Here is a 26,514-nt window from a genome sequence, read left to right as displayed (position 1 = left end):
GCACGTACATGTACGTGTATCAGCCTGCAAGAATCTGGTACTTTTTTTATTCTGCATTTTATTTTTGCATTTTTATGTTTCTTTATGGGCAAAAGTCCAAAACACACTTAACGTACATGTAACTACATGTATTCAAAATGTAGGTTCTTTATTTGTACTTTTTAGCAGCAAAGATTCTGCAATACTTGAACATTTTATTTGTGAAAGTAATCATGCTGAAAGTAATCCAAACTCCCAATATGCCCCATCACTGATTCTGAGAAACAGGATCTTTAGGTTAACTAGTGCACGGAATTATGTAAGGGAATTTATTCAAATAATAAACTGAAATGAATTTTAGTTTGACTTGCAATTACATGTAGCTACTGGATTTTTTTTTTAATGTACAGACTATAGACAAATATTACTGTGTGAAAAACTGGATGATTCCTGATGCTTTCTGCACAGTACGCAGTACGGACGCATAATAAGCTACTTTTGTACCAAGCAAACACACGCTACACTGACAAACTGGATTACAGCCAATAGGATTGACATTCAAATCCCTCACTAATCCTGGCAGATCATTTCAGTTCAGTAGACAGTGATGTGTAATGCACAGTATAATGGGAGGGGGAGAGGGGGAGGAGAGGGGGAGGGGAAATTCAAAAACAGGAGGGGTGATTATTAAACAAAGGTGTAGCTTATCAAGACATTAAAAGTCAGCATCCCGTAATACTTTTTCTAGAGAGAGACACTACATTGTAAGAGGGGTTGACCAAGCACAATCATGATGCTGATGGAAATCATTTCCTGCTCAGTTTTGGATGGATTGGTGGAGTTAGTGGTGTGGGGTTTCTCCAAGAATCAGGCCAAGTACTTTTCTTGTTTCCATTATATACATTTTCAATAAATTCTTCTATTTATTGCACATATTTCTATGCAATTCCTCTTTTCATTTCTCTTTTCTTTTATCATTTCATGAATATTACAGAGACAATTTCCCCCTCGGAGGAGACTGTCAATAACCAACAGCCAAGAATGAACCCAAATCTACCCCCACCCCTCCACACTTTCTCCAAAGACAGGCTATTATAAAGTCACACAGAGTTTTCATTGATGGTATGAATAACATGACTCATGCTTTGATTTCAGAGGGACGGAGACAAAAAATGCAAGATTGGATGATTTGACCAGGTTGGGCCGGCTATCGCATTCAGCTTTCATTTCCTGAAGAAGCCCATCTCACTGAGATGAGACGATAAGAACAACTCCTTGAAGAGATTAGTATTCACTTCTCAATGCAACGATCATCAGGATATGAGGAATTAGGAATGCGATCGGGTCTGGAAAAATAACAATGAGATGTCAAAATTCGGTCTCAGGTTTCTTGTGCTGGTATATATGTAATGGATGTGGAGCTGAATCTGATGAAAATGTAATGAAAATATTTGTTTTATAAATTCGAGATTTAGTTACAAGAAAAAAAGTTGGAAACAATGCAAATAAAATAAAGCAGAAGAACTACCGGGTACTGTACTGTACATGGACTTTTCATTAACCTGATATATGTGTAGGAATGTCAATTACATTGTTGTAGACAGCCTACATGTAGCCCAACACTCAATGTCAGCAGAGTAGAAAAAGAAAAATCTTTTGTGTTTTTCATTTACACCATTTGTTCACAGGTTTTGGTTTGTTGTTTTTGGTTTTTTTTTACATAACGCTGCTTCCGGTTACCCTACCTACCCTATTTTGACAGCCCCTACCCTAATCTTTTTCTGGGAAAAATTAGGAAAACCCCCCGAAAATCATCAATTACTACCTTTTACCCTTGACTACATGTACACGCAGACACCTCCATATGATTGTACACAAAAAAAAAGCAAGAATTCCCTACCTACAATGTACCTACATTGTACATATATACATGTACCCTATTTTCAAATGCCATGTAATCAGAAACAGAACTATATTTTTTGTTGGCATAATGTACAAATGTAGGCCAATAATGTACACCCCATAATCACACCCACTTTTTTAAATACATGTACGTACTCTATTCAAATTCATATACCCGTATGTGCCTGTTTTTTCCAATAACATTTCAGAATACCGGTAGGCGAGGCCCTACATTAGTTCAATCATCCATGTTACTTTTTAAATACATTCCACACTAATGGTATTTCACAATGATACTTTACCCATCCACACTACAGTAATTATTAGTTGACTTGATGTTTTAATACATGTAGTTCAAGTGATTCATTTAATATATTTTTTTGGGAAGCACATGTATGCTTTTCTGTCATCTTCAACTTTGGTTGCTAATAATTACTTTGATGCTACAAATTAAATGCATTGAGCATGCACTGTAAGTCCATCAGATCTCTCCAACAGTAATAAACTCAAGTAGAACAGACACTACTGTCTCCCAACATTACCCAAACCCTACTTCAAGCGGACATGGGCTCTTTAAGATCTTCCCAGATCAACTGGCTGTGTTTGGAGAGGATCAACCATAGACCTCATCTTGTCTTCTCCAAACCCCAGGCTAAGCATGTTTGTGTAGCCAAACCCCACCCCAATCTCCAGGATAGGAAGTGTTCTAACAACACAAGCCTCTCAGGATAAAGTGCCTAATCCCGTCATGCCGTCCATCCTGGGTGGGGAGGGTTGTTGTCGGAGGTTGGGCAGGCAGGGAGTCTCTCCCCTCGGGCTGGGTGAGTCACTGTCAAGATAGCAGTCAATACTCTAAGGCTGAGTAACTTGAGGGGGGGGGGGGATGTGATGGGCTTTATCGGATTAGAGAAGCCCCCAGGATTGTGAAGGATAGGATGCAATGATTTGCAGATGGACAATGTCATGAATAACATCTTGAGCCATCTCAAGATGTCAGGTGCCAGCATCAAAGATCTAAGGATGCTCGGCTTTGATGAGAGATGAAATGATGCAAAGCCTGCTTCAGTGAAATCAAACTACCAGTATGAGCAAGTTTTAAATAATTATGCATACACGTACAAAAAATGTGTCCTACACGTACGTGCCATACCACTGTGGAGTTAGAAGATGGACCATGTCATAATGATGTCAACACTTTCTCACCTTACATATTGAGTTTGAGAACAGCCAGAATGTCAATGCAGCTACACGTAAAATTGTTCAACCCTAGTCTCAGTGCAAGATGCAGAGTTGTTCATGAGCGATGATACACCACGCAGAAGCCTGCAATATACATCGCATATTGTCCTGATAGAGGGCATTCTGTTCCAACCCACAAACCTGACTTTGTCAAGAAACTGCACATGGCTTGTTGGCATTTTTGTAAAGCGCTTCCGCCTATTGAAGTGAATCGCTACGCAGTCCACTAACCCATGCATGCTGAAGCACTGCATCGCTATAAGAACGTCTTGAAACCAAGACTAGTTAAACCCTGACATACATGTACCGGTAGGTGAAATGATTTTATGTGCCATAAACATTTGAACTGTATTTAGTGTCTCTGCCTACATTTTGTAATTTTGAGCCTGACCAATCAGGGAAGGGCAAATGGTCACGGTACACTGTACACAGGGACCAATGATATCTCAGAAGCTGGAAGGCTAGAGCCCGTCCTTTAATTTGGTCATGTTGCCAGTCTATGGGGAGCTTCATTTCACTGGATGGGAGCAAGGCCAAGCAAAATACATGCAGTTTTAATGACTTCATCCTGTTTCTCAAAAGGACATGATGTGTCCCTTAAGATTATATCCAAGATGTGCCCTTGAAGACATTGATGAAGAAAAAAATATGTAAAAACAGGACAGTGAAATTTTACAGTTACATGTAGTACGGGACTGTATAATATGCACGATGAGTGCATACATATTCTAATCCTTCCAGTGCATTTCCATGTATTGTGATGTTTTATCAAGTTCCACTTGACCATGTTGACCTACAGTACTGTAATTCATTAAATAATGCCACATACTGTATGTACTGTAATGAGGATATCAAAGTCCCCATCTAGACGTACATTTTGTAATGTATACATCACAGCATAATGACAATCAAACCCAGGAATTTTTGGAAATTACAAATGTCTGCATTGGTTCAAAATATGTTAGAAATTTGATAAATCTTGGAAAGAATTGTTTTGACCATTCAAATGAAACGCTACCATACACATGTAACGGTACGTACATGTATGGTGTACTACCGTACCTGACTGCAATGTACATGTACATGTACAGTACAGTACATTTTGTAATATCTACATGTCCATGTACATGTACAAGCAAGTGAAATATTGAAACAACCAAAAGAAGTTCAGTATGAAGGATGCATCATGCAATCAAACCCTACATACAGCAGTCGGCCTGAAACACAATCTATGTCCAAGCACAGCACCTCCTCCCACGGCTGGTCTAACGTCATTGAAAGCACCGGTAAGGTTTCACCACAATCTCATGCAGATACTCAGAGAGCCCCAAAAAGCCAAAGGCAATGATCAATAGGGCACAGAAAGGGGTGCCAATAAAGTGCTTGAATCATAAGAGAAGTAAAGTTGCTACATAAGGACCTATACAAGACATGAGTGTGGTGGGTTTATCGAGACACACAATTTTCCAAATCATTTATATGGTACCACCTTCTCTGAGTTCTCATTCAGACATTTAAAGTTTCTGATGACATATTTGAATGGAAAATAAGTTTATGGTACATGTACCGTACATATTCTTTTTCTTTTTTTTACTTTCAATACATGACCAAAACATACTGAAGGTTTCAGGGCTTACCGGTACCAACAAAATACGACATCAACCTTAAATTCACAATCAATTTAAACTAATCTGGAAAATTGTGCCATTCACCTTTTCACCAACATTCGCCCTTAGAAAGAAAAACAGGACAAGCTTGGGCAGCTGTTGTGACTCAATAATACTTGTGCATATTTTGAAAATATTGGAAAATTTTCTCTTTGGACAATTAAATGAGAAAATTGTATCTAGAATCCTCCAAAATCCTCCACTTTGCAGGAAAGCAAATGATATTCTTTCTACATAAACTTTCAAGGGGTAAATCAGGCCCCGTGTAAATTAATAGTGACTGGACTACATCTTTCTCAATCCTGCAAAATCCTGCAAAATCCTGCAAAATCTCCAAGTGGCTTTGGAAGGATATTCAGGCCGTTTCACACTATCCAAAATCTCTGCGCCGGAGCTGGGTTTAACCCCGAGATTACTCAAAATCGATTCACACAAGCTAGAATCCAACGCTGCTTCTACACGGGTACAGTGCTCTACACGGGTAACAATGCAACGCTGATCGGGACCAGGATTCAGAGGCTCAACTCAGATAAAACTACAAAAATAAAAAATCAACGACCGACCTGTTTGTGCTTCTGTTAGCCCATGTTAGAGGGGACCAAGTTGCGTTCACAGTGAATCCACGTTGATTTCAAAACAGGTCTCAGGCAAAAAGAGAGTCTACAAAGGTTCTTAGAGGATTACCGGTAGGTGTTTAAGGACCAATAAGTGTGCATACTCTACCTGGTTTTTCACAGTCGATGACGATGCCATTTTCCAATTCATTGATGCCCTTTTTATAATAGTCCAGTGCCAACTTCTTGTTTCCTGTAACGATAACAAAGTGAAAATTGTTACAATTTATAAACTGAATACACAAAAAATGTACGGTGCATATTGTGCAATTCATACTTTGATCAGCACTGCATGTCCACTGTTAGCTTGTGAGAATGAAATTCACAAGCTTAAGGCCAAGAAAAAAATACTTCTGCTTCTGATTACATGGCATTCGATAAAAGGGTAGGTGGGTAGGGAATTTTTGGAGAGGGGTGCCCAATTTTTTTTTGTACGATCATATGGAGACATCTGCATGTACCGTAGTCAAGGATAAAAGGTAGAAATTGATGGTTTTGGGTGTTTTTGTTTAAAAAATTTAGGGTAGGGGGTGTCAGAAAAGGGTAGGTACTGGTACATGTAGGGAAACCGGAAGCAGAAGTTGTTTTTTTTTTGGCCTAATCAGTTGGCACTTGAAAACTTGAATCTTTTTCAGCTGCATGAATTTTGGAAAGTTTTGTATTACTACTCGACCATCAAGCTTGCCTCAGGTCCGTTGGCCAGTTTGAATCAGATACAGCATTACACAATTAACAATTTCATGAAATTTATATATTTAACAAAAAAGAACAAAAAAAAAAAAAAATAAAGCTATTCTTTTCAATTCATTTAAATTGTTTGGTAATTTTAACCAACCTTTTTACACACACAAAAATTGATCTATACTTGTACATAAGAAAGTTGGGTTTCTGAAAACATTGTCCACTGCTTTTCAATGAGAAGTCAACAACAACAAATAATACATGGTATCCTGAACCATCTGAAATGCCCAATCATGCGTTCAATTACATAAAGGCCCGCCAACCAATATGGTGGTTACTGCATCCTAATATTAAATTTCATTCCAATCAATATTCACTCCTGTGTACGGTCTACACAGACATGCCTGTACACTTACTTGTAATCAAGCATTAAGCCTTAATTAACATGTCAAACTCTACACAGCAATTTTGACTTGAAAAGGTAATTTTAGCAATTTAATATGACATGACGGCACGAACTAGACAAAAGGGACATGACATACATAAAAATGCACAAAGATGTACACTTTGGTTCAAGAGCAAATTCTCTGATTTTCCAGTTGAAAAATGTTTCTTTCAAAATTATCATTCTCAAATTCCTTTTTATATAAGAGCACAAAAAGATCAAATTCAAATTTTGTATTATCATGGAGCCAAGTGAAATACATGTACATCTGAACACATTTTTGGTAAACAAAAGTTTGGTAAAGAATTCAAAGAAAACCAAAATTCTCAAACAAATAAGATATTTCAGATTGAATGTACCCGGCATTTGTACGTTTTATAACATGTTTTGTACATTTTTTGTATGAATACAGTTAAATGTTGAATTTTCTTAAAACCTGTAAATATAGGAGGATTTTGTAAATACTGTCCATTTTTTAATGAAGTAGAATATCTTGTCTTTCAAATGCTTCCAAAGATCAAGATGTCAACTGGAAACTAAATTAATGGATGCAAGCAACCCTGTGAAGACCTTCAATAAGTAATGAGTAAACTGACCGCTCAACCATCCATCTTCTCATTCACAAGAACCCTTGATGTATACCGGGAAGAGTAAAAAAGCATCAATGAGTCCACGGCTGAGCGATGATTCAGTGTGTGTGGCATTCACATGGGAATACTACCCCTGGTCAGTGACACAAAGCCATCAGATGTGCTGCCAAAGTGTATACAGTGGACACCATCAACATTTTCCATTGACTTTTTTTTAATAAATCAAATATTTATTGGGGAACAGTTAATTCAAAATGTTGCCTTTGATCAGATGTAACATAGCCTACATGTAGTGCTTTGCCTTTGATCTGATGTGACATACTTTGCCTTTGGTCTGATGTGACATAGCCTACATGTAGTAGGCCTACTTTGCCTTTGATCTGATGTGACATACGGTACATGTAGCCTACATGTAGTACTTTGCCTTTGATCTGATGTGACATAGCCTACATACATGTACATTTGTACATGTACATGTAGTGCTTTGCCTTTGATCTTATGTGGCATGGTCCTTATTCACGAGTCGGCCATATTGAATTGAAAGTTAGGTAAAATCTTAATTTTTGGAACTTGCAAAAAGAAATTAAAGCAAGTTAATTTATAATACATTCCAGTCTGCTTCAATGAATAATTTAAAATTTGTAATCAAACATTCCCTAATGTTTGTAATCAACATTCCCTAATGTTTAAGCCATATTTAAAAAAAAAAGAAAGAAAGTAAGGCCAAAAAAAAAAATATTCAGTCTCTGGTCAGACCAAAGGTCCGGAATTGACGCGCCACGCAGCTTCTTTTTTTTTTTTTTTTTTGCTTTTTTTTTTGCTTTTTTTTTTTGTCTTCAAGGATTGTATTGTACAGACAAGGTGGGTACTATTTTGCTTTTTTGGTGTCCTCATGTACATTGGTGTCCTCCATAATTTGCCTTGGTGCTTTCGATCATTTGCCTTGGTGCAATTTCCCATTCCTTGGTGCTCTTTGGTAAAAAAAATTGAGGAGGTGCGGAAATAGAGGGCGCTGTTGGAGCTACCGTGGAACATTTTGGAAAAAAAAAGATTGACGCGCGCGCTGATGAGAGACCGACTGATTTTTTTTTTTGGCCTAATATAAGGCTGTATAGTGCCTGTAGTCTGGTGCCATCCCATTACACAGTTAACAATTAATGAAATACATTCAGGGAACTCAACAAAAATGGCCAACTTATGAATAAGGCCCATAGCCTACATGTAGTGCTTTTTATTATTGAGCTTGATTTAACCATGGAGCTATTAACCCAAAACATCTCTTTTGTCAACATTCAAAGAGTAATTTAAGAATATCAGCTCCTTGTTACTGACTGCAATTTGCAATCTGTTCAAATGGAATTTAAAAAAAAAAAAAAAAAATTACAAATGCGACATATTTGGTAACATTAAATGCTCACAAAATCTGGGAAAAATTCTGCAAATTATGATATTAAATACCAGAGCACACTCAGCACATGTGGGAAACAGAGAAAATATCTAGGGGGACACATGGGGTTTAATTAAAAGGGGGCATGTGATGACCAGGCACTGAACTAAAGAAATATGTATGGACTCCTGTGCAAACCTGTTTACTTTTTTATCATCTGAAAAGTCTCTCGAGAGCAAAGAGTAGCAAATTCAACACTATACTATTACTAAATATGACATGAAACAATCTATCCGAGCATCACCAATTTCTGATGTGTGCAGTTTCTGTTGTGTGCATGTATGGTGCACACATCATACATATACGGTAGATACCGGTAAAAAAAGTTTACAAAAAAAAGAGAAAAGAATAGAGTGTACATAAATGTACATTGGAAAAAAAATCAGTTACAAGTACCAGTATAATTAACACCAGTCAATGTACAAGTATGAGGCACACTACAAAATGAGTATACACTGGTAATTGAATGAATGAATTTTTTTTTTAATACATACATGTACATTGTACACGACCGTACACGTACCGTACACGTACATTTATGTTACTATTAGGTAAATTTAACAAATCAGTAATTCACAGCAATCGTGTCTGAAGAGGTGACTTGTCACTCAATGGGTTCAATGACTTGTAGAAACCCGAGACCTGTCAGCACTCAGTGTACATTGCGTCAAATGCTCGGACAAGCTCAAATGGTAAGAGTTGTTCACAATGCCTTTGTGAATCACCTTGTTTTTACACTTGCATAGCTAAATTTCCTTATGTACGGTACCGGTACCGGTACATGTACGTTTGCCATGAGTGTCAACATACTGGCTTGAAATGACTTTTTACTCCAGAATGGCACTGTTGGTTCACTAAATGATAAAAAAGCTACATTTTTAACCAGTTAGAAGTAGCGACAGTGTTGAGAACAAAACAGCCTATATATACGTACAGGTTGAGTCAAAAAAACGAAACCCAAATGTCGGGACTATTGCTTTTGTGAAGTTCTGCATATAGCACTTTCAAAATCTAGGATATGAAAGCCCAATTAATAAACTTTGTTGTAGTACAAGAATCACTCAAATCACTCATGTACTTTTCAAGTTACGGAATTTTAAACACAACCACGGTTTTAAGGTTCTGTCAATGGATCACAACAAAAGTTCAGTGTTTTTTCAGCAAAACGAAAACAAATCACATACATGTAGGAATGTGTGTGAATTGTTTTTGTTTTGCTGAAAGAACACACACCTTTTTTGTGATCTGTGGAAAGAACTTTAAAACGGTGGTTGTGTTTAAAATTCTGTAACTTGAAAAGTACATGAGGGATTTGAATGATTCTTGTACTAAAAAAAAAAAGAGCTGACTTGGGCTTTCATATCCTAGATTTTCAAAGTGCAACATGAAGAACTCCACTAAAGCAATAGTCCCAATATTCAGGTGTTGTATGAAATTACTGAGTGTCATGCAATGGAAATAATAATTTCATTCAGTCACTTCATGAAATTATGTTACCATTGCACTAATTTATTCATTGTAGATTGTATTCACAAAGTTCTTTATTTGGGTTTCTACATCTACATTATTTGGGTTTCTAAATCTACATGTATGCACACGTACATGTATAGTTTTATAGATACATCCAGTACATGTAAATGTATTTTGTCATGTTTGTACTCTTTCGGGCCAGCTTGATACAATTTCCAAAACTGTGATCATTCCTGCCTCATTGGCACCAATTGAATGCTTCGATACCATTCCAGCTTTCTTGATATCTTTTAAGTACTCTGTGATACATTTCTGACCAGTTTGATACAATTTCCCTCAACTGTGATACCATTCTAGTGATTCTAGCTGTCTTTGTATCTTTTAAGTACTCTGTGATACATTTCTGACCAGTTTGATACAATTTCCCTCAGCTGTGATACCATTCTAGTGATTCTAGCTGTCTTTATATCTGTTAAGTACTCTGTGATACATTTCTAACCAGTTTGATATAATTTCCCTCAGCTGTGATACCATTCTAGTGATTCTAGCTGTCTTTATATCTTTTAAGTATTCTGTGATACATTTCTGACCAATTTGATACAATTTTCCTCAACTGTGATACCATTCTAGTGATTCTCGCTGTCTTTTTATATCTTTCAAGTACTCTGTGATACATTTCTGACCAGTTTGATACAATTTCCCTCAGCTGTGATACCATTCTAGTGATTCTAGCTGTCATTATATCTTTTAAGTACTCTGTAATACATTTCTGACCAGTTTGATACAATTTCTCTCAACTGTGATACCATTCTAGTGATTCTAGCTGTCATTATATCTTTTAAGTACATGTACTCTGTGATACATTTCTGACCAGTTTGATACAATTTCCCTCAACTGTGATACCATTTTAGTGATTCTAGCTGTCATTATATCTTTCAAGTACTCTGTGATACATTTCTGACCAGTTTGATACAATTTCCCTCAGCTGTGATACCATTCTAGTGATTCTCACTGTCTTTACAAATTGTATGTATCTTTTAAGTACTCTGTGATACATTTCTGACCAGTTTGATACAATTTCCCTCAGCTGTGATACCATTCTAGTGATTCTCGCTGTCTTTTTATATCTTTCAAGTACTCTGTGATACATTTCTGACCAGTTTGATACAATTTCCCTCAGCTGTGATACCATTCTAGTGATTCTGGCTGTCTTTATATCTTTCAAGTACTCTGTGATACATTTCTGACCAGTTTGATACAATTTCCCTCAGCTGTGATACCATTCTAGAGATACTGGCTGTCTTTATATTTTTCAAGTACTCTGTGATACATTTCTGACCAGTTTGATACAATTTCCCTCAACTGTGATACCATTCTAGTGATTCTGGCTGTCTTTATTTTTTTCAAGTACTCTGTGATACATATCTGACCAGTTTGATACAATTTCCCTCAACTGTGATACCATTCTAGTGACCTTTGATACCATTGACTCCAGTGATGTACCATTTGTCCATCCTGATACCATTGTACTCCTCTGTGATACATTTCTGGCCTGCCTGATACAAATTTCCTTAACTGTGACAATTTTACAAGCCACCTTGATATCATTTGACTACAGTGATACCATTCCGACTAAGTACATTCTAGCCAGCCTGAAATACCGTAAGTTCCTTCAACTGCGATGCTGTTGTGGCGACCTTGATACCATTCTACTGTGATACATTTCTGGTCAACCTGATACAATTTCCCTCACCTGTCATTCTGACCACCTTGATACCATTTTACTACTGTGACACATTTCTTGCCATCGTGATCCCATTTCATTTCTCTGTGATACATTTCTACCCATCCTGATACAATTTGTTTCACCATGATACCATTCCAGCCCCCTTTGATACAATTCAGTCAACCTTACAACAGACTGTTCTGGTTTGGCCATGTCCAGTGCCCCCTTTGGTTTGTAAACATTGCTCACAGTTGTTGTGACCTTGGAGATTTTCCTTCTCCAAGTTGTGACTGATGAGTGAGACCATAGAGCTGGGACGGTCCTAACTCAATGGTTAGACCATTAGACTGAGAGCATAAACAGCGATATAAACAGCGACAGCGTGACTTTAATCAGTCAGTTATAATGTGGAAATGTCAATTACGGACACTTTGAGTTTGAGGGTATTTTCTCATATTGCAGACATCCAAGTTCTGACAAAAAAATAAAGTGCAACTGGGATTTCATCACAAATGGTAAAGTTGGCTCGAAGATCAATTTGATATTCCCTCCCGAGCTTGTGGCAAGTACTAGAGTAAAAATACAGCCCTTAGCCAAATGGCATACTTTAGGTTGTGCAACGTATGTATACGTATGTATTACAGCTACCGGGTACGTACACACTACTGCTAGCAATCTAATAATATCATTGTGGTTAGGGGAATAAGAGGCTTCACTTCAGGTATCACTTGAGCATTGACTAGGCTTGATGTGCCTATAGGAGCTGATCCATTTAGCTGAAATGGTACAACTCAAACAGGCATGTCTATAAATTCACTGCAACCCTAAAAACCTGTAATTTCATTGTAAGTTCAGTACAACATAAACTGTGCACATTTTTGTGTCTGAAAAGAACTTGGCGAACCAGAAAAATTTGCCCTTATCAGATTTGCCATTCAACATGTATACTTGTGCATAATTATATTGTACATTGTGTAAAGTTAAAGCTATAGTCCATCATTTGCAGCCATCCGAAAAGTAACTGGCATAATTATTGTTGAAAAAACAAACTTGGTTGAAAGATAGTAAGTGAAATTATTCTTTCTGGGAAGCTGTCATTTTGAAGTAATCAACGAAAGAAGGCCTTTCCAACGGTGCGTCTTAAGACGCACCATAGGAAAATTTAAATTAGTAGTTCGTTGTTACTTGGCGAAGCACGCGCAAGCATTGGTACAACGCACACGCACGCGCAGTTGCTATAATTCGTCGGATAAGTGCCCGACGGCGCGTATAGCTGCAATTCAAAACAATTCAAAACATGATTCAGTAAATTTTGATTTGAAATTGAGATCCTAGAATGCTGTTTTTCTCGGAATACACAGCTGAAGCTTAGCTGAAACTTCATCAGGTTAGTTGTTCAGTATCCTTCATTAGATTTTGAACACTTTTGTTGCTTCAAATAAACAAAATGCACAAATTACAAATGATTGGACTATATCTTTAACCTGCTGCAGGATTTTGGCACAGAAAGATGTACTGTTATGTACATTTTCATATTTGGTTTCACTTCACACTAGCCAGCTGACCTGCCAAGCTCAATGGTCAAATGGTTAAGACATCTGTGACTGAGTTTAGGTCCCAACCAAGCAAGCTTGTGAATTTGTCCCACAATTTTTCGGACAGGTTCAAGCAAAATCCATATTACACATCTAGGTCTGTAAAGGGCAAAACCCACTATTCTACATTCCACATAACTCGTCAGCTTTTTGATTACTCCCTTCTTCTCACAGGAATAAACACATCAGCCTTGACTCACGTATGGACAATGAGGGTTGAAGCCAAGCAAGAACGGAAGCATTCAAGCAAAAATGAATCCAGCTCATCCAATCTTTCAGACGCTTCGTTTCTGACACTGCTTGGCCTTCCTGTTGCACTTGGAGACAGCTACAGCTAGCTCAATGCCGGATGATGCAGCAATCATCAACATGTATCAGTAGGCATGGATGTACGGTACAAAACATACTATTGTGCATACACATAACCTCACGCTGTGTACATTTGAAGAAGGTAAATCTAGGGTGACATCCCCGTTTGAATCTGATAGTCTACTATGTTGAGGTGCACTATGTGATAACATGGTGGAACAGACGTGTAACATTGTAACACAATTTCATTGTTTAGAAGTGCCCCAGTATAATTCCCAGTGATAAATCTCCATAAACTTAAAAAATCTTTTAAAAATACTCAGTACCCAAAACTCTCGGAAAAAGGTCTCAGGCTGCACAGAAAAATGATGATCAACATGTCATCTTTCATTTTCGTTTCAATGCTAATAATGGTCTCTTTACAAATCTTGCACTGTGGAAGTCAATAGCTGAGCAATGATTGTTTTCATCCAAATAATATCTATACACCTGTATTACATGTACATGTACCGTATGTCAAACTGATAACAGAACAAAGAGCATGGTACCGCATGCTCTTTTTACAGCAAACTACAGTGTAGTACATTTTGTAAGTGACAAAAAAGAGACTCATTTAATTTGATCCGGTCAGTAGCAGTCACATGTAGATGGAAGTTTAATGAAGGGACATTAGTCAGGCTGTCCATACAAATGAAACAAGTGTACATCTCAACAACCTCAGGGTAGCAAAAAAGAAATCGTGTATCCTACAAGTACATACATGTACGTGACATTTCTGAATGCACTCACATACATGTAGAGTACCAGTACGTGTACATATAGTATGTACCTCAAGCATGCAGAATTCACGTTTTTTTTCCTCTCAAAATGCCCTAGAGAATGTTTCCCGAATGAATACTATCAATGAAGCGGTGTGCGGCTTGACATCTCATACAAGGTACCTGTGATTACTACAAACATACTATTGGCTAAATGCACCTGTCACAGGTGGTTTTGTTGATCCCTTCATATTTTGATGTGGATATTCTATAGGGGGAATATCCTCATTGGTTAACTAACGTAGAGATCCTTTCTAGGCCCTACAGTCATCTCTTATTTGTGTACATGTAGTTGCCGCCCTGACATGTTCTTATCAAGGGGTTATTTCTTTCTTTATACCGGTAGGCCTATCGTTTTTTACTGAAATGAATTACTCAAACTCTATTTGAAAGGGACTCGTGAAAGAGAATCCGTTAAGCCCTGCCCCATGTGGTTTTGACCAATCACAGCCATCGAAATCTGAAATGTTTAAAGACTGTACGTACATGTACAATGTACACCCACACCCAATTGCCGTATATATATATGTATGCTGTATGACAAGTGCAGCTGGAACACATGCATTGTGGTACAATGTATACTGTACACGTCTACGTGTTGCACTTGTTCACAGTGCATGGGTGGGGCATATGATGGATCAATATGGAATTTCTTTTTATACTAGAATGTCAAAAAAGAGTTGCACTACATGTACCATGTAGGCCTATGTGTGTATACGTAGCATCCCAGACAAAAGGCAATGCCAAATTTCATGTGAGTTTAGAAAAACATAAAACAAACAAACAATGCCACAGGAAATTTGGCTTGTTTGCAGAATACTGCAGCACTCAATCAGAATGTTTCTCAAAGGATAAAGACAAAAACATCAAGATTAAAAACCCAGGCCCTCCTTTTTCTACATGTACGTAATTTAAAGGCAGCTACATGAATATGTGTACCATGTTACTACATGTAGTAAGGTAGGCCTACTGTACAATGTGGATGTCGAATTTCAGGACTGTCTCTCCGACCAATTGTAATCTTTTCAAATTCAGCCAGAAAAGCACGCTGATTGCACTTACATGTAAATAGCCCAAGTTATACTCCAAAGAGACTAACAGGTATTCCCGTACAGGGAACCCAATCCAATCCATTGCATTTGCCTTGCCAAGTATGCACCTTAGCAAATCATGTTGTGTGAAAATACCTTGCAAACCAAACGGCAGCCCCTATGGCACATCAGTTTGCCGTGTAATGGACAGGGTTTTCTTTTATTCATAAGACAAGACAGAGGTTCTCTGAGGGGCTAGCGAGAGGAATAGTCAGACAGGATCAGTCAGCTTTCTGGTGAAGTGATAGGGTTTCGTGCTGAGGGTAAGTATTCTGGCTGGAACCACATCACCCTCGGGCTCTGTACGCCAAGACAGGTTTAGCTACTCAAAGTGGCCAAGTGGCTCGAGTGTTTTTGTGTTTGAATTGAGAATTGGAACGACTGCAGGCTTGAACGTTTGTGTACCTGAACTGTGTACATGGCGTTGCTGTGTTTGTTTGTAACACATCATTCAGAACATATACATGTACCATAGAAGATTACTGGGTATGTTGTGTTGATGGGTATTGGAGTGGCATTTACAAGCATGGTACACTGTAAAATGTCCAATTAACAAGACCATATTGGGCACACGTAATAAACATTTTCTATTCATTTCAGATAATACATGCAAGTCAAACCTGTTTAGGTATTCAAAACGCAGCAGGTTTTCCCCTTTTTATTGAGTGGGTGTAATAAAATTGAATATTGGCTTGAAAGATCCAGCCCAAATACCGGTACATGTATTGTAGCCAACTTCAAAAACATTGTTAAGTACTGCAATCGAATCTTTACGTTTAAATACGCTTCAATATTTTCCCTGCTAAATTTGACTTTTCTGGACATACATGTATTATCACAGTCACTGAGGGGGAAAATTAGTGATGGCCAGGTATGGGATATCCATCCATGGGATATCTTTCCAAACATCTTTCAAAATTGATGGAGTAGGCAGGGCCTACCGAACGTTCACCTACTTGTCTGCAAAGATGAAGATCGAGGGCCTGATGTTTCACAATTTTTTTTTAATCAAACCAAAAATAGGAAAAGTTACAAGCACTGGCAGGAGATACACTGCTTGTTTGTTAATGTTAGTGTTACATTTATTTTGCTTGTGGCAAAACGTCTGCTAACGTTTAGGACTGACATTCATAAACATGACTAACGACAACGTTAGACTGAAACATGATCTGCAGCAGGCCCTTTCCAATTCAGATTTTTATAATAATTACCTCCGTCCTCTTCATCAATTTTCAGCGCCTTGGAGATGTACTCGAAGGCCTTCTTGTGGTGCTGTTTCTGTTTCACTAACAAGTTAGCCTCTTTACAACTGCTATCATTCATCATTCCAGACGGGCTAGATTGGCCAGTTTTACCGTCCGTGTTGGAAGCTATCGTCACCCCCGTCAAATGCGTCCCATTCACGGTAGTCTCCACAGAGGCGTACGCTGCTGAACGATCCACGGCGTACTTCTGCTTGATGTCCGTCACTCGCCAAAAAGCGTGCGATAAAAGCATCCAAACTTGGAAGACAATGAATCGAAGAAGTCCAAAAATGAAGAGTAGTGGGTAGCTGGCAAAACGAAGGTTCCTTCGATGGGGAGATTCTCGTTGTTCGGGCTTGAGTTTGCGTTTGAGACCGTTGGGGCTACGGGCTCTTTCGTTAGGCTTGTTACGGGGCATCGGGCCGGGGGTCTCGTACCCGCGGTAGATCCCCGCGATTTTGCAACCGATTACGGCATGAGCATGTGATGTTGACGCCGTCCATACACGTAATGCACGTACGTACGGCCACGGACGCGCGATAAGTTCGTCCGAGTCCGGTCCAGACATGTTTTTCACGCTCGTACACAATACGTACGTACGTAGTCGCGGCTGCTGATCAAAGAGGGCAGCACAAGCAAAATTTGGACACACATGTAGACTTTGGTGCTGAATACTGACTTGTGCTTTAACTTGTCTTGTGGCGGTCTAATTCTTCCTCCATGGATAGACTAATGATTATGGAGTCGATTAAAATGCTGTTTTGACTCAAGAACAGTTTGGATGTTCCTCGGATAGGAGTTGCTGGGGCATCATAAGGGGAGGGGCCGGGGCGGTAGGGGCTATCAAACCATTTACTGAACAAAAATGGGGTGGGGGAATGTTTTCCCCGATAGCTTAGAACATAACCCTACTCCCATCCCCAACCCTCTTTTCGATTTTGACCACCAAACATTCCATGCTGAGGTTTCGATCCAGCAGTGTGCTACCCCCCCCCCCTTCCCAATTATTAAGTCAGGCCTGTCTAAAATCCAGATCCACCCACATGTTAAAAAAAAAAAAATCAAAATTAGATGCCCACCCCCCAAAAAAAACCCAATTAACTATATAATAAACAAATGTCTGGATATCTGCAGGTACAGGTGTATATGCTGCTTCTATAGTGGTGTATGTCTCCAGGATTGAAGTGTAAATCAAAGACTGAAAACAAAATGGCATTGGAAATTACAAAGTACAACAAATTATGTACACACAAATAGCATCAAACTATTAGAGTATTTTATTGGATCTAATTTTGGCTCTACTATATATAATTCATATTCAAATAGCAATATACATGCATTTCTTTGGGTGCCAAATTTGACTCAAAGACCTCAAATTAATGAAAGGAATGACGAAGAATGTAAAATTAATAGATCAGAAGAATATAATCTGTTGGTAAGATTACAGAGCCTCTGGTTAAACAAAAAAAACCACTTGTATTACAAATTCTTGAATTACATGTTTTTTTCCCCTAAAAAGGCATTGGCAATCAAGTATGCTAACATAACTGATTAGGTATTATTACCCAAGAATTAAACCTTATGTACAATAATAACACCACTCAAAATCCAAAGCAGAATGTTCAAACTCTAACCTTTTCAACTTCAAACCTCAGCTCAGTAGATATTACACTTTTAATCACGAAACACAATTTTGTTTTACAGCATTCTTTATTTCCAAAAATCAGTCTGACTGATCGTTGAAAATTATCTACATTTCTTTTGTTCTTCAAAATGAAAACAAATCAAAGGGTCTGTAGTACTGTTACAATATTAAATTTCAGGGGGTGTTTTTACCAGCATGATCTGTAATCCAAGTAAGTTTTTTTCAGCAGGTCACGTCACTTTAAAGTACCAGACCACTAACTTGATTCATCCTTGCCATGGAGCTAGGCTTTACTCATCTGTGTCTTTCCATTTGTGAAATAAAGTGGTGCCCTCCCTCACTCTCGGCTCCATAACATCTGAGATTTCTCATCTGATATAATTAGTGCCCGATCAGTTCATCTGAAATGCTTCACACCACTGTGTAAATTTTAGACATTTTGTCCAACACAAAGTGATAATTTATGCAAAATGCAATAGTATTTGTATTATTTGATCGTAGTTTTTTACAGTATAAATTTCCCAATATACAACAGAAAAGATACAATAATTCTGGCTAAGGCCAAAAAAAAAAGTCTCCGGTTTCTGGTATGGAGCTTGCCCAAAAAGTGATGCGGCGACGCATTTTTTAATTTTTTTTTTACCTGATTTTTTTTTGCTTCAAATGTCGGCTGATGACTGCAAATGGTGCCCGACTAAACTTAGTGCAAATACATGGGAGTCCAGAGAGGCCACATAAAGCTTATTCTCAACCATAACCCAATCTAAAAACACGTTAAAATTGTGCAGCAGCAGGATTCCAGTCAAACCAATGAGTTTGGCGGTTTTGAGACATCATCTTTCATTAAAAAAAAAACTTTTTCATTTTGCCGACGCGCATGGCTACGGCGACGCGCGCGCATACCAGAAACCGGAGACTTTTTTTTTGGCCTAAGTCTGTATAGTTTCAAGTGTGTAAGGTACTGTAAAACATAATTTTTTCTACATAAAGTATGATTAAGCAGTATAGTTCAGTCGGAAAAGGGGGGTATCGTGCACCCTCGGAAATCAATTTCTAATCAACGTTTCTAGGTCAGAAAAAATGCGTAAAAAACGATTTGCTATGTTAAAAAATTCAAAAAATGTCCCACGTATTGTTTTTGTGCAAATTAGTGCCGCCATTACAGAAAAATCTATTTTTAACTATATCTCAGCCAATATTGCAGATAACTGAACAAACTAGGTGTCTAAACCCATGTTTTCAAGGTCAGAGATCACAATAAAACTATTCTGGAATTGACCACATGTGTATGTGGCATAGGAATATGCAAATTAGTGCCGCAAATACCGGAAAGTCATGTTTTTGGCATATCTCGGCCAATATAGCACATAACTACACCAGTAAGGTGTCTAAACCCATGTTATGAGGGTCAAGTATCATTAGAAGACCATTCACGAAATAACTATGTGTGTCGTTGGCAGGTAAATATGTAAATTCTAAAGTGTCGATTTATCAGAAATTTGATTTTTAGCCAATATCTCGGTCAATATTGCAGCTTATGTTGACAGAAGGGTTTTTGATAAGCAGTAATGATCAAAGTTTATTTTAAGCCATCATATTAAAAATAAACTGTAATATTGGCTGAAATTGAATATAATATTGGCTGAAAATCAAATTTTTGATAAACCGGCAATTTAGAATTTACATATTTTCATGCCAAAGACACACAAAGTTACTTCGTGAGTCACGCCCGTACTTTTCAACTTATAAGATCTTATAAGATTCTTATAAGAATCTTATAAGATGCTTGTAAGTGAGTAAGAATCTTATAAGATTCTTACAAGTGAGTAAGAATATGGTAAGATTCTTATAACATTTTTTCAAGTCAGAATTTCTTCTGATAACTTCTTATTGCTGCTGAGGAATTCTTATAAGAGACCAAAGTTTGAGTCAGAATGTTAAGGAATTCTTATAAGAAACCCTTTGAGTAAGAACTTGGTAGGGGGTCTCTATAAGAAACTTTGTCAGGAAGTATTATTTTACATAAGCTGGCTGCTCATGGGCCACAAGTAGGTCACATGACACAGTGACCTTGCATTCCAGAGATAAACAGTCAGTGTGGGAAATTTGAAAACTGCAGTCAGTATTAACATGCAGCAGTGCTGAGTACACAAGTCATGTACTGGCTTGCAACTGAGGACAAAAACTGTATAAAACTGGGTTAAAATTGTGGATATATTCCCTGACATGGCCTTTGGACATAAATTTGTTGTTCATGTACACACTTAACCTGTACATGACATCCAAAATACATGTGTGCTGGACCGATATCTGGATGGAAGTCTCTGAATTGCTGGCACTTGAAGAATTGTGAGTCAACACTCTCAACCTGTTTGCATGATGTTGTGCACTGCAACTGGTAAGTCTTCATGTACATGTACATGCATGGGCATGTATACAATTAGGACACTATTTAATTCTTTAGGCCCTATGTGTTAATATAACTGTACTGCTCTGACTGCATTTACATGAATCAGGTGTCTTTCAAATGACAAATTAACTTAAGCATGTTAAGCATGGAAGGGCAATTGAAAAAATAGTACAACTTAATGACGCTTAACGCTCAGTGTATTGATTAACATCTGGTCAAAAGTTAATACTCTAAAAAAAAATTCAAACCTTGTTTTTACATTACATTTGTAATTATATATTGATTAATTTTAAGTATTCTGTTTTCCATTTCAGATAGAGCAAAATTGCAATTACATGATTGTGGTGGACTACATCCTTAAGTCTGGATTCCATCCACGACAAAGGTCTATCATCAAGCAGAAGAAATCAAGGCGTCATTAAAGCCTGCATCTCACTGATCTTGACTACGCGGCGGACGATCTGGCCCTCACGGGTGATCAACTGTGATGCTCAAGACCTGTTAACATCTCTCGAGAATGCTGCAGCCAAGGTCTGCCCATGGAGGAAGGAATGGTCTGCCTTACTCCAAAACTGTGAGGCTCCGCGTGAGCGGAGCCTCATAGATCTAGAAGCCCGCAAAATTGTCTGCAGCACAAAACACTAATAAAGTACAAAAACGTCCATCAAAATGCAGACATTTCACACAGAACCGCTGCACAGTTTGCCCCTATACTCCGTACTTTACCTCTTGACATACTCACGTATCATGCGCAGAACTAACATAGGTGGATTCTGTCGGTTTTTAGGCCAAAATGATGAAAAATATGTCCTTTGGCCGCAATGAGCCAACCGAACACTTGAAACGTGCACGCATAATGATCGAGCGATGATTTTCGGTTCGCTCGGAGCGCGCCGCGGGGGGTACGGTACATGCACTTGTACGCATGCACATACTACATGTATCATTTCGCCTGTACCGTACCCCCCGCGGCGCGCTCCGAGCGAACCGAAAATCATCGCTCGATCATATGCATGCACGTTTCAAGTGTTCGGTTGGCTCAGTGCGGAATGGGCATATTTTTCATCATTTTGGCCTAAAAACCGACAGAATCCACCTATGTTAGTTCTGCCCATGATACGTGAGTATGCCAAGAGGTAAAGTACGGAGTATAGGGACAAACTGTGCAGCGGTTCTGTGTGAAATGTCTGCATTTTGATGGACGTTTTTGTACTTTATCCCTAACCCCCTAAGGGCTGTTTGGGGGTCAAGTACCAAATACCACAGAATACTACATGTGCTGTGCACACTTGTATGGAAAGAAATTAATACTACAGGTTACTACTCAGTGGTATTTTGTAGCATTTATTAGTGTTTTGTGCTGCAGACAATTTTGCGGGGGATCTAGGAGTAGGTCTGCCTATTTCTTAACGGAAAGAATTAGACCGAGTACATGACCATCGATGAGGATGAGAGCCACTACCCAATATACACCAGTGACGGCACCTAACTGTGATTTCAGGTACCTTGGGTCTAGCTATGTTGCCGAAAGTAAGCTTTAAGAAGGATTTCACTCGCAAAGGAATAGTTTGGAGTGCATGTAACGTACAAAATCCCGGGACATACCGTTATTTCGTTTTACTGTTTTGGATTTCCTCAAAAACAAAAACAGTAAACGAACCATTGACCGTTTTCTCGTTTTACAGTTTTGCAAAACGGTCAAACGGTATTAAGTCACACACACAAAATACGTTTTGTTGTGGTTTTTAATTGTAGAAAGCGTTAAACGGTTAGTTGCTTTATTTTTAGAGTGTTGTTTTACAAAATCATGACAATGACAAAACGGTCAAAAGTCTTGCCGACCATTTTTTGATTTTAGGTTCGGCAATTAAGCAATGCACCGGAATGTTAATTAATGCGTCCTTGGGATCGAGTCATTGCCTGGGCCCCGCTCCTTACATTTCGTCTCACGACAAAATTTGCGAATTGGCTATTGAAGAGCCGCGTCGACTTGAACCCCAGTTTCCTTCAAAATGTCTGCAGCTTCATCAAACGTCTTATTACCATCCTGTTTCCATTGTGAAAAGTAATGTCCTCCCTTGAAGTTTTCCAGCGCCAATTTGCTTGGAACTCTTTAAGCCCCACCAACTTGACTGATCCGCGCCAGGAATCACATCACGCATTAATTATGCCGAGGTAACACTTCTTCGTGTAAAACATGGTCCCCCTCCACCCCCTTGCCCACCGCCACAAAATGCACCACGGACTGTTAACTATGACACTGGAATAAAAATACCAGTCTGTATTTGTGTAATCTGTAAAACAAAAGTCATTGATCGATGCTATAATGAATTTTACTAAACTTATAAAACGGAGAAACCGTATTTATCTTTATACCGCTTGTCGTTTTATAACACTGTAAAACGACAAAACGGTCGATGATTCGTTTACTGCATGTTTTTGTTTTTGAGGAAATCCAAAACGGTAAAACGAAATAACGGTATGTCCCGGGATTGTACAAGCTTCATAACATCTGACGACCGAGTATAGCACAATCAACAAAGCTTGCCTTCTTGTGTGGAGAGCATTCTTCTCTATGGAGCTAGTGAAACCTGGACCATGAAGAAGGAGCTTCAAGATCGCCTTGATTGCACATACACCAGGCTTCGTTTGTACTTGATTTTTCAGGGAGAACTATATAGCTCCCACATGTGTTGTACACGATTGTAAATTATTGTCCTCTATTGTTTAACATCCCATACTGAATGCAGAAACGAACTGACATATACAAGATTCAGCATTTTGGAAGATATTAAGTACCTTTTTTTGGAATATTTTATACATCAGATGACTGGTTCTGATCACTTTACTGAACACGTGGTAAAACTAAACAAAAAGAAATATTGTATTCCAACTTTTCTTCTGCAAGCTGTAAATTATATTTGTCCTGAAACAAACTGTAAGTATTAAATTAACTCTTTTAACCTACTTTTACTGTCCTGGCATCCATTATTTGTTGACGTGTCATTTATTTAAATATTTATTTCATCAGCAAACACAAGATCCTTTTGTTAGTCATGGGTTTTCATAGATGTTTAGTAACGAGCATGTCTATTTATGATGTAGGTTTCTAAGAAAAGTTTAACAATACTTTTAAAATTGTATAAGATGTTTAACAATCTTGTAAGATTTTAAAAATTTTGTTAAGATTTTTTATAAGATTCTGTGACTATTCTTATAAGATTGTTATAAGATTCTTATAAGATTCTTATAAGATTCTTATAAGATTCTTATAAGAGTATTTTGTAGGCCGCGCCGGGATTCTTATAAGAATCTTATAAGAATCTTATAAGATCTTACTAATTTGCATATAAAATACTTATAAGAATCTTATAAGATTCTTATAAGATTCTTATAAGAAGGTTCTTAGATTCTTATAAGATTCTCACAACATTCTTATAAGATTCTTATAAGATTCTTATAATAAGTCCTGTCCCTTTGACAAAAAGGAAGGAGGAGGCCCTTTTTTTTTTTCTTTTTCTTTTTTCAAAATGGCCGCCTGACACATTTTTCAAGACAATGCAGCCTGGCTATTTTTCAAGATGGTTACCTGCTTTTTTTCAAAATGGCCGCCACTTGGACTCATTTACTATTTCCACAGCTTTATACACGGTATAAAAGTCTAAAAATACGATTTCTTTTGTCAGAGATCGTTAAAATTTATCAATTTTTGTCTTTAAAAAAAAAAAAAAAAAAAAAAAAAAAAAAAAGAGGCGGCCTCTAAAAAGGAAGCAGGCGGGGACGCTAAACATGTTTTTTTTCTACTTCGCCTAAGATTCTTATAAGATTCTTATAAGATTCTTATAAGAGTATTTCGTAGGGGTGGTCTTCTAATGATACCTGATCCTCAAAACATGGGTTTAGACACCTTACTTGTGTAGTTAAGTGCAATATTGGCCGAGATATTTGCTAAAAATCATATATCTGATAAACCGACACTTTATAAATTACATATTTTCATGCCACAGACACACATAGTTATTTCGTGAATGGTCTTCTAATGATACTTGACCCTCAAAACATGGGTTTAAGACACCTTACTGGTGCAGTTATGTGCTATATTGGCCGAGATATGCCAAAAAACATGACTTTCCGGTATTTGCGGCACTAATTTGCATATTCCTATGCCACAGACACATGTGGTCACTTCCAGAATAGTTTTATTGTGATCTCTGACCTTAAAAACATGGATTTAGACACCTAGTTTGTTCAGTTATCTGCAATATTGGCTGAGATATAATTAAAAATAGATTTTTCGGTAATGGCGGCACTAATTTGCATAAAAACAATGCGTGGGACATTTTTTGAATTTTTTAACATAGCAAATCGTTTTCTACGCATTTTTTCTGACCTAGAAACGTTGATTAGAAATTGATTTCCGAGGGTGAACGATACCCCCCTTTTCCGACTAAACTAGTATTAAATATCGAAATAAAGAGATAACTGTGTACTCAAAGTAATTGTCTTAAACAATAGCAATAATCTTTGTACACTTGGTCATCCATCTTCCGCAAAGCTGTATGATAAAATGTAATACAAAGTCAAAACCTAGAAATGAAAAGGAAGAAATTAGTACACATGTTACCTATTTTGGGAAAAGACCAACGTTAATTGTAGCCAAGAGTCAAGACCCCCACAAGACCCCCACAAGAGCAAACCAACACAAGACCTTTAGTCTCAATTAAGTATAAGTAACAAGCTATTCACATGAACTGTAGCAAAGACATTCCTTTGTCATTGTTCGTGCTGTAACTTGGGGCTGGTCTTGTGCTTGCTCTTCAATTGGTCTTGTGTCTGGTCTTGCGTTGACCTCAACTACAACCCTGGCGAAGACAAGAGAGAACAATCATTCTGAGTGTGTCTGTTAACTGCGCCACTGAACTTGAAAGTGAACAGGCAAGTTCATGCACACTGTCCTGTCGTTGGCCTTACCAAAATCCAATAGGGGGTGAAACACTTGAATTACTCTCCTTTGCTATGGAGGGAGCTCCACAGAAAGTGGTTACTTTTTTCCTTGACTGGAAAACCAAAGTCAGGTTTAGGTGTAACCCATAAAACATAACTTACGACAGACTGCGTCGTCTAAAATCCCCAATACTATTTACATTGTTATAATGAACTACGTTCATTATTATACAAATAATGAATGTTTGTGAGTGCAACGGTAAGAATAATTTCATGAGGTGACAGATGAAATGTTCCATTCCACGAGGCGAAGCATGCACGAACGTGAAACATTCATTATTTGTTTTATATAACACCTGAATAAATCCTCCTCATCTGATTGGTTGACATTTAATAGTCAATTTATTCAAGTTAAAAATTGTTTACAAGTTTGACAAGTTCAGAGTTATCATATTTAATTTATGCAAACTGTTCAACAGGTTGAGAACTATCATATTCAATTTATCTCAATTTAAAACTTTTCCATAAGTTTAGAACTAAGACAGTTCAATAAGTTCAGAACTTTTATTGCCAATTTAAACACCACAGCGCCACCTTCGGCAACATGTACAGTGACAGTGCAATGGTACTTCTAATCACAGTGCAATAGTACTTCCATTGCACTGTGCGCTGCGCGCCATGCCCGCGCCGTGCATTGG

At 37.9% G+C, this 26,514-nt stretch overlaps 1 protein-coding gene across 3 annotated transcripts in view; it reads right to left on the bottom strand.

The window, feature by feature from the left end:
* Nucleotides 1–17,448, bottom strand: part of LOC119741918 (spastin-like) — a 48,473-nt gene extending 31,025 nt beyond the window's left edge. For 2 of the 3 annotated variants that reach the window (XM_038217869.1, XM_038217870.1), the window contains exons 1-2: nt 16,785–17,447; nt 5,511–5,594 (exon numbers count right to left, since the gene is read on the bottom strand). In XM_038217869.1, coding sequence (XP_038073797.1) covers nt 5,511–5,594; nt 16,785–17,385 — 685 coding nt within the window. In that variant the 5' untranslated portion in view covers nt 17,386–17,447. Of the gene's footprint in view, nt 1–5,510; nt 5,595–16,784 lie in introns of all 3 variants that reach the window. The other variant, XM_038217868.1, reaches the window with a different exon arrangement.
* Nucleotides 17,449–26,514: the final 9,066 nt, after the last annotated feature.

This window comes from Patiria miniata, unplaced genomic scaffold (genome assembly GCF_015706575.1).
Source record: "Patiria miniata isolate m_02_andy unplaced genomic scaffold, ASM1570657v1 HiC_scaffold_5, whole genome shotgun sequence".
In the NCBI taxonomy this organism is placed as follows: domain Eukaryota; kingdom Metazoa; phylum Echinodermata; class Asteroidea; order Valvatida; family Asterinidae; genus Patiria; species Patiria miniata.
The sequence above is the reverse complement of the archived record's forward strand: the minus strand, read 5'-3'. Positions and strand labels throughout refer to the sequence as shown.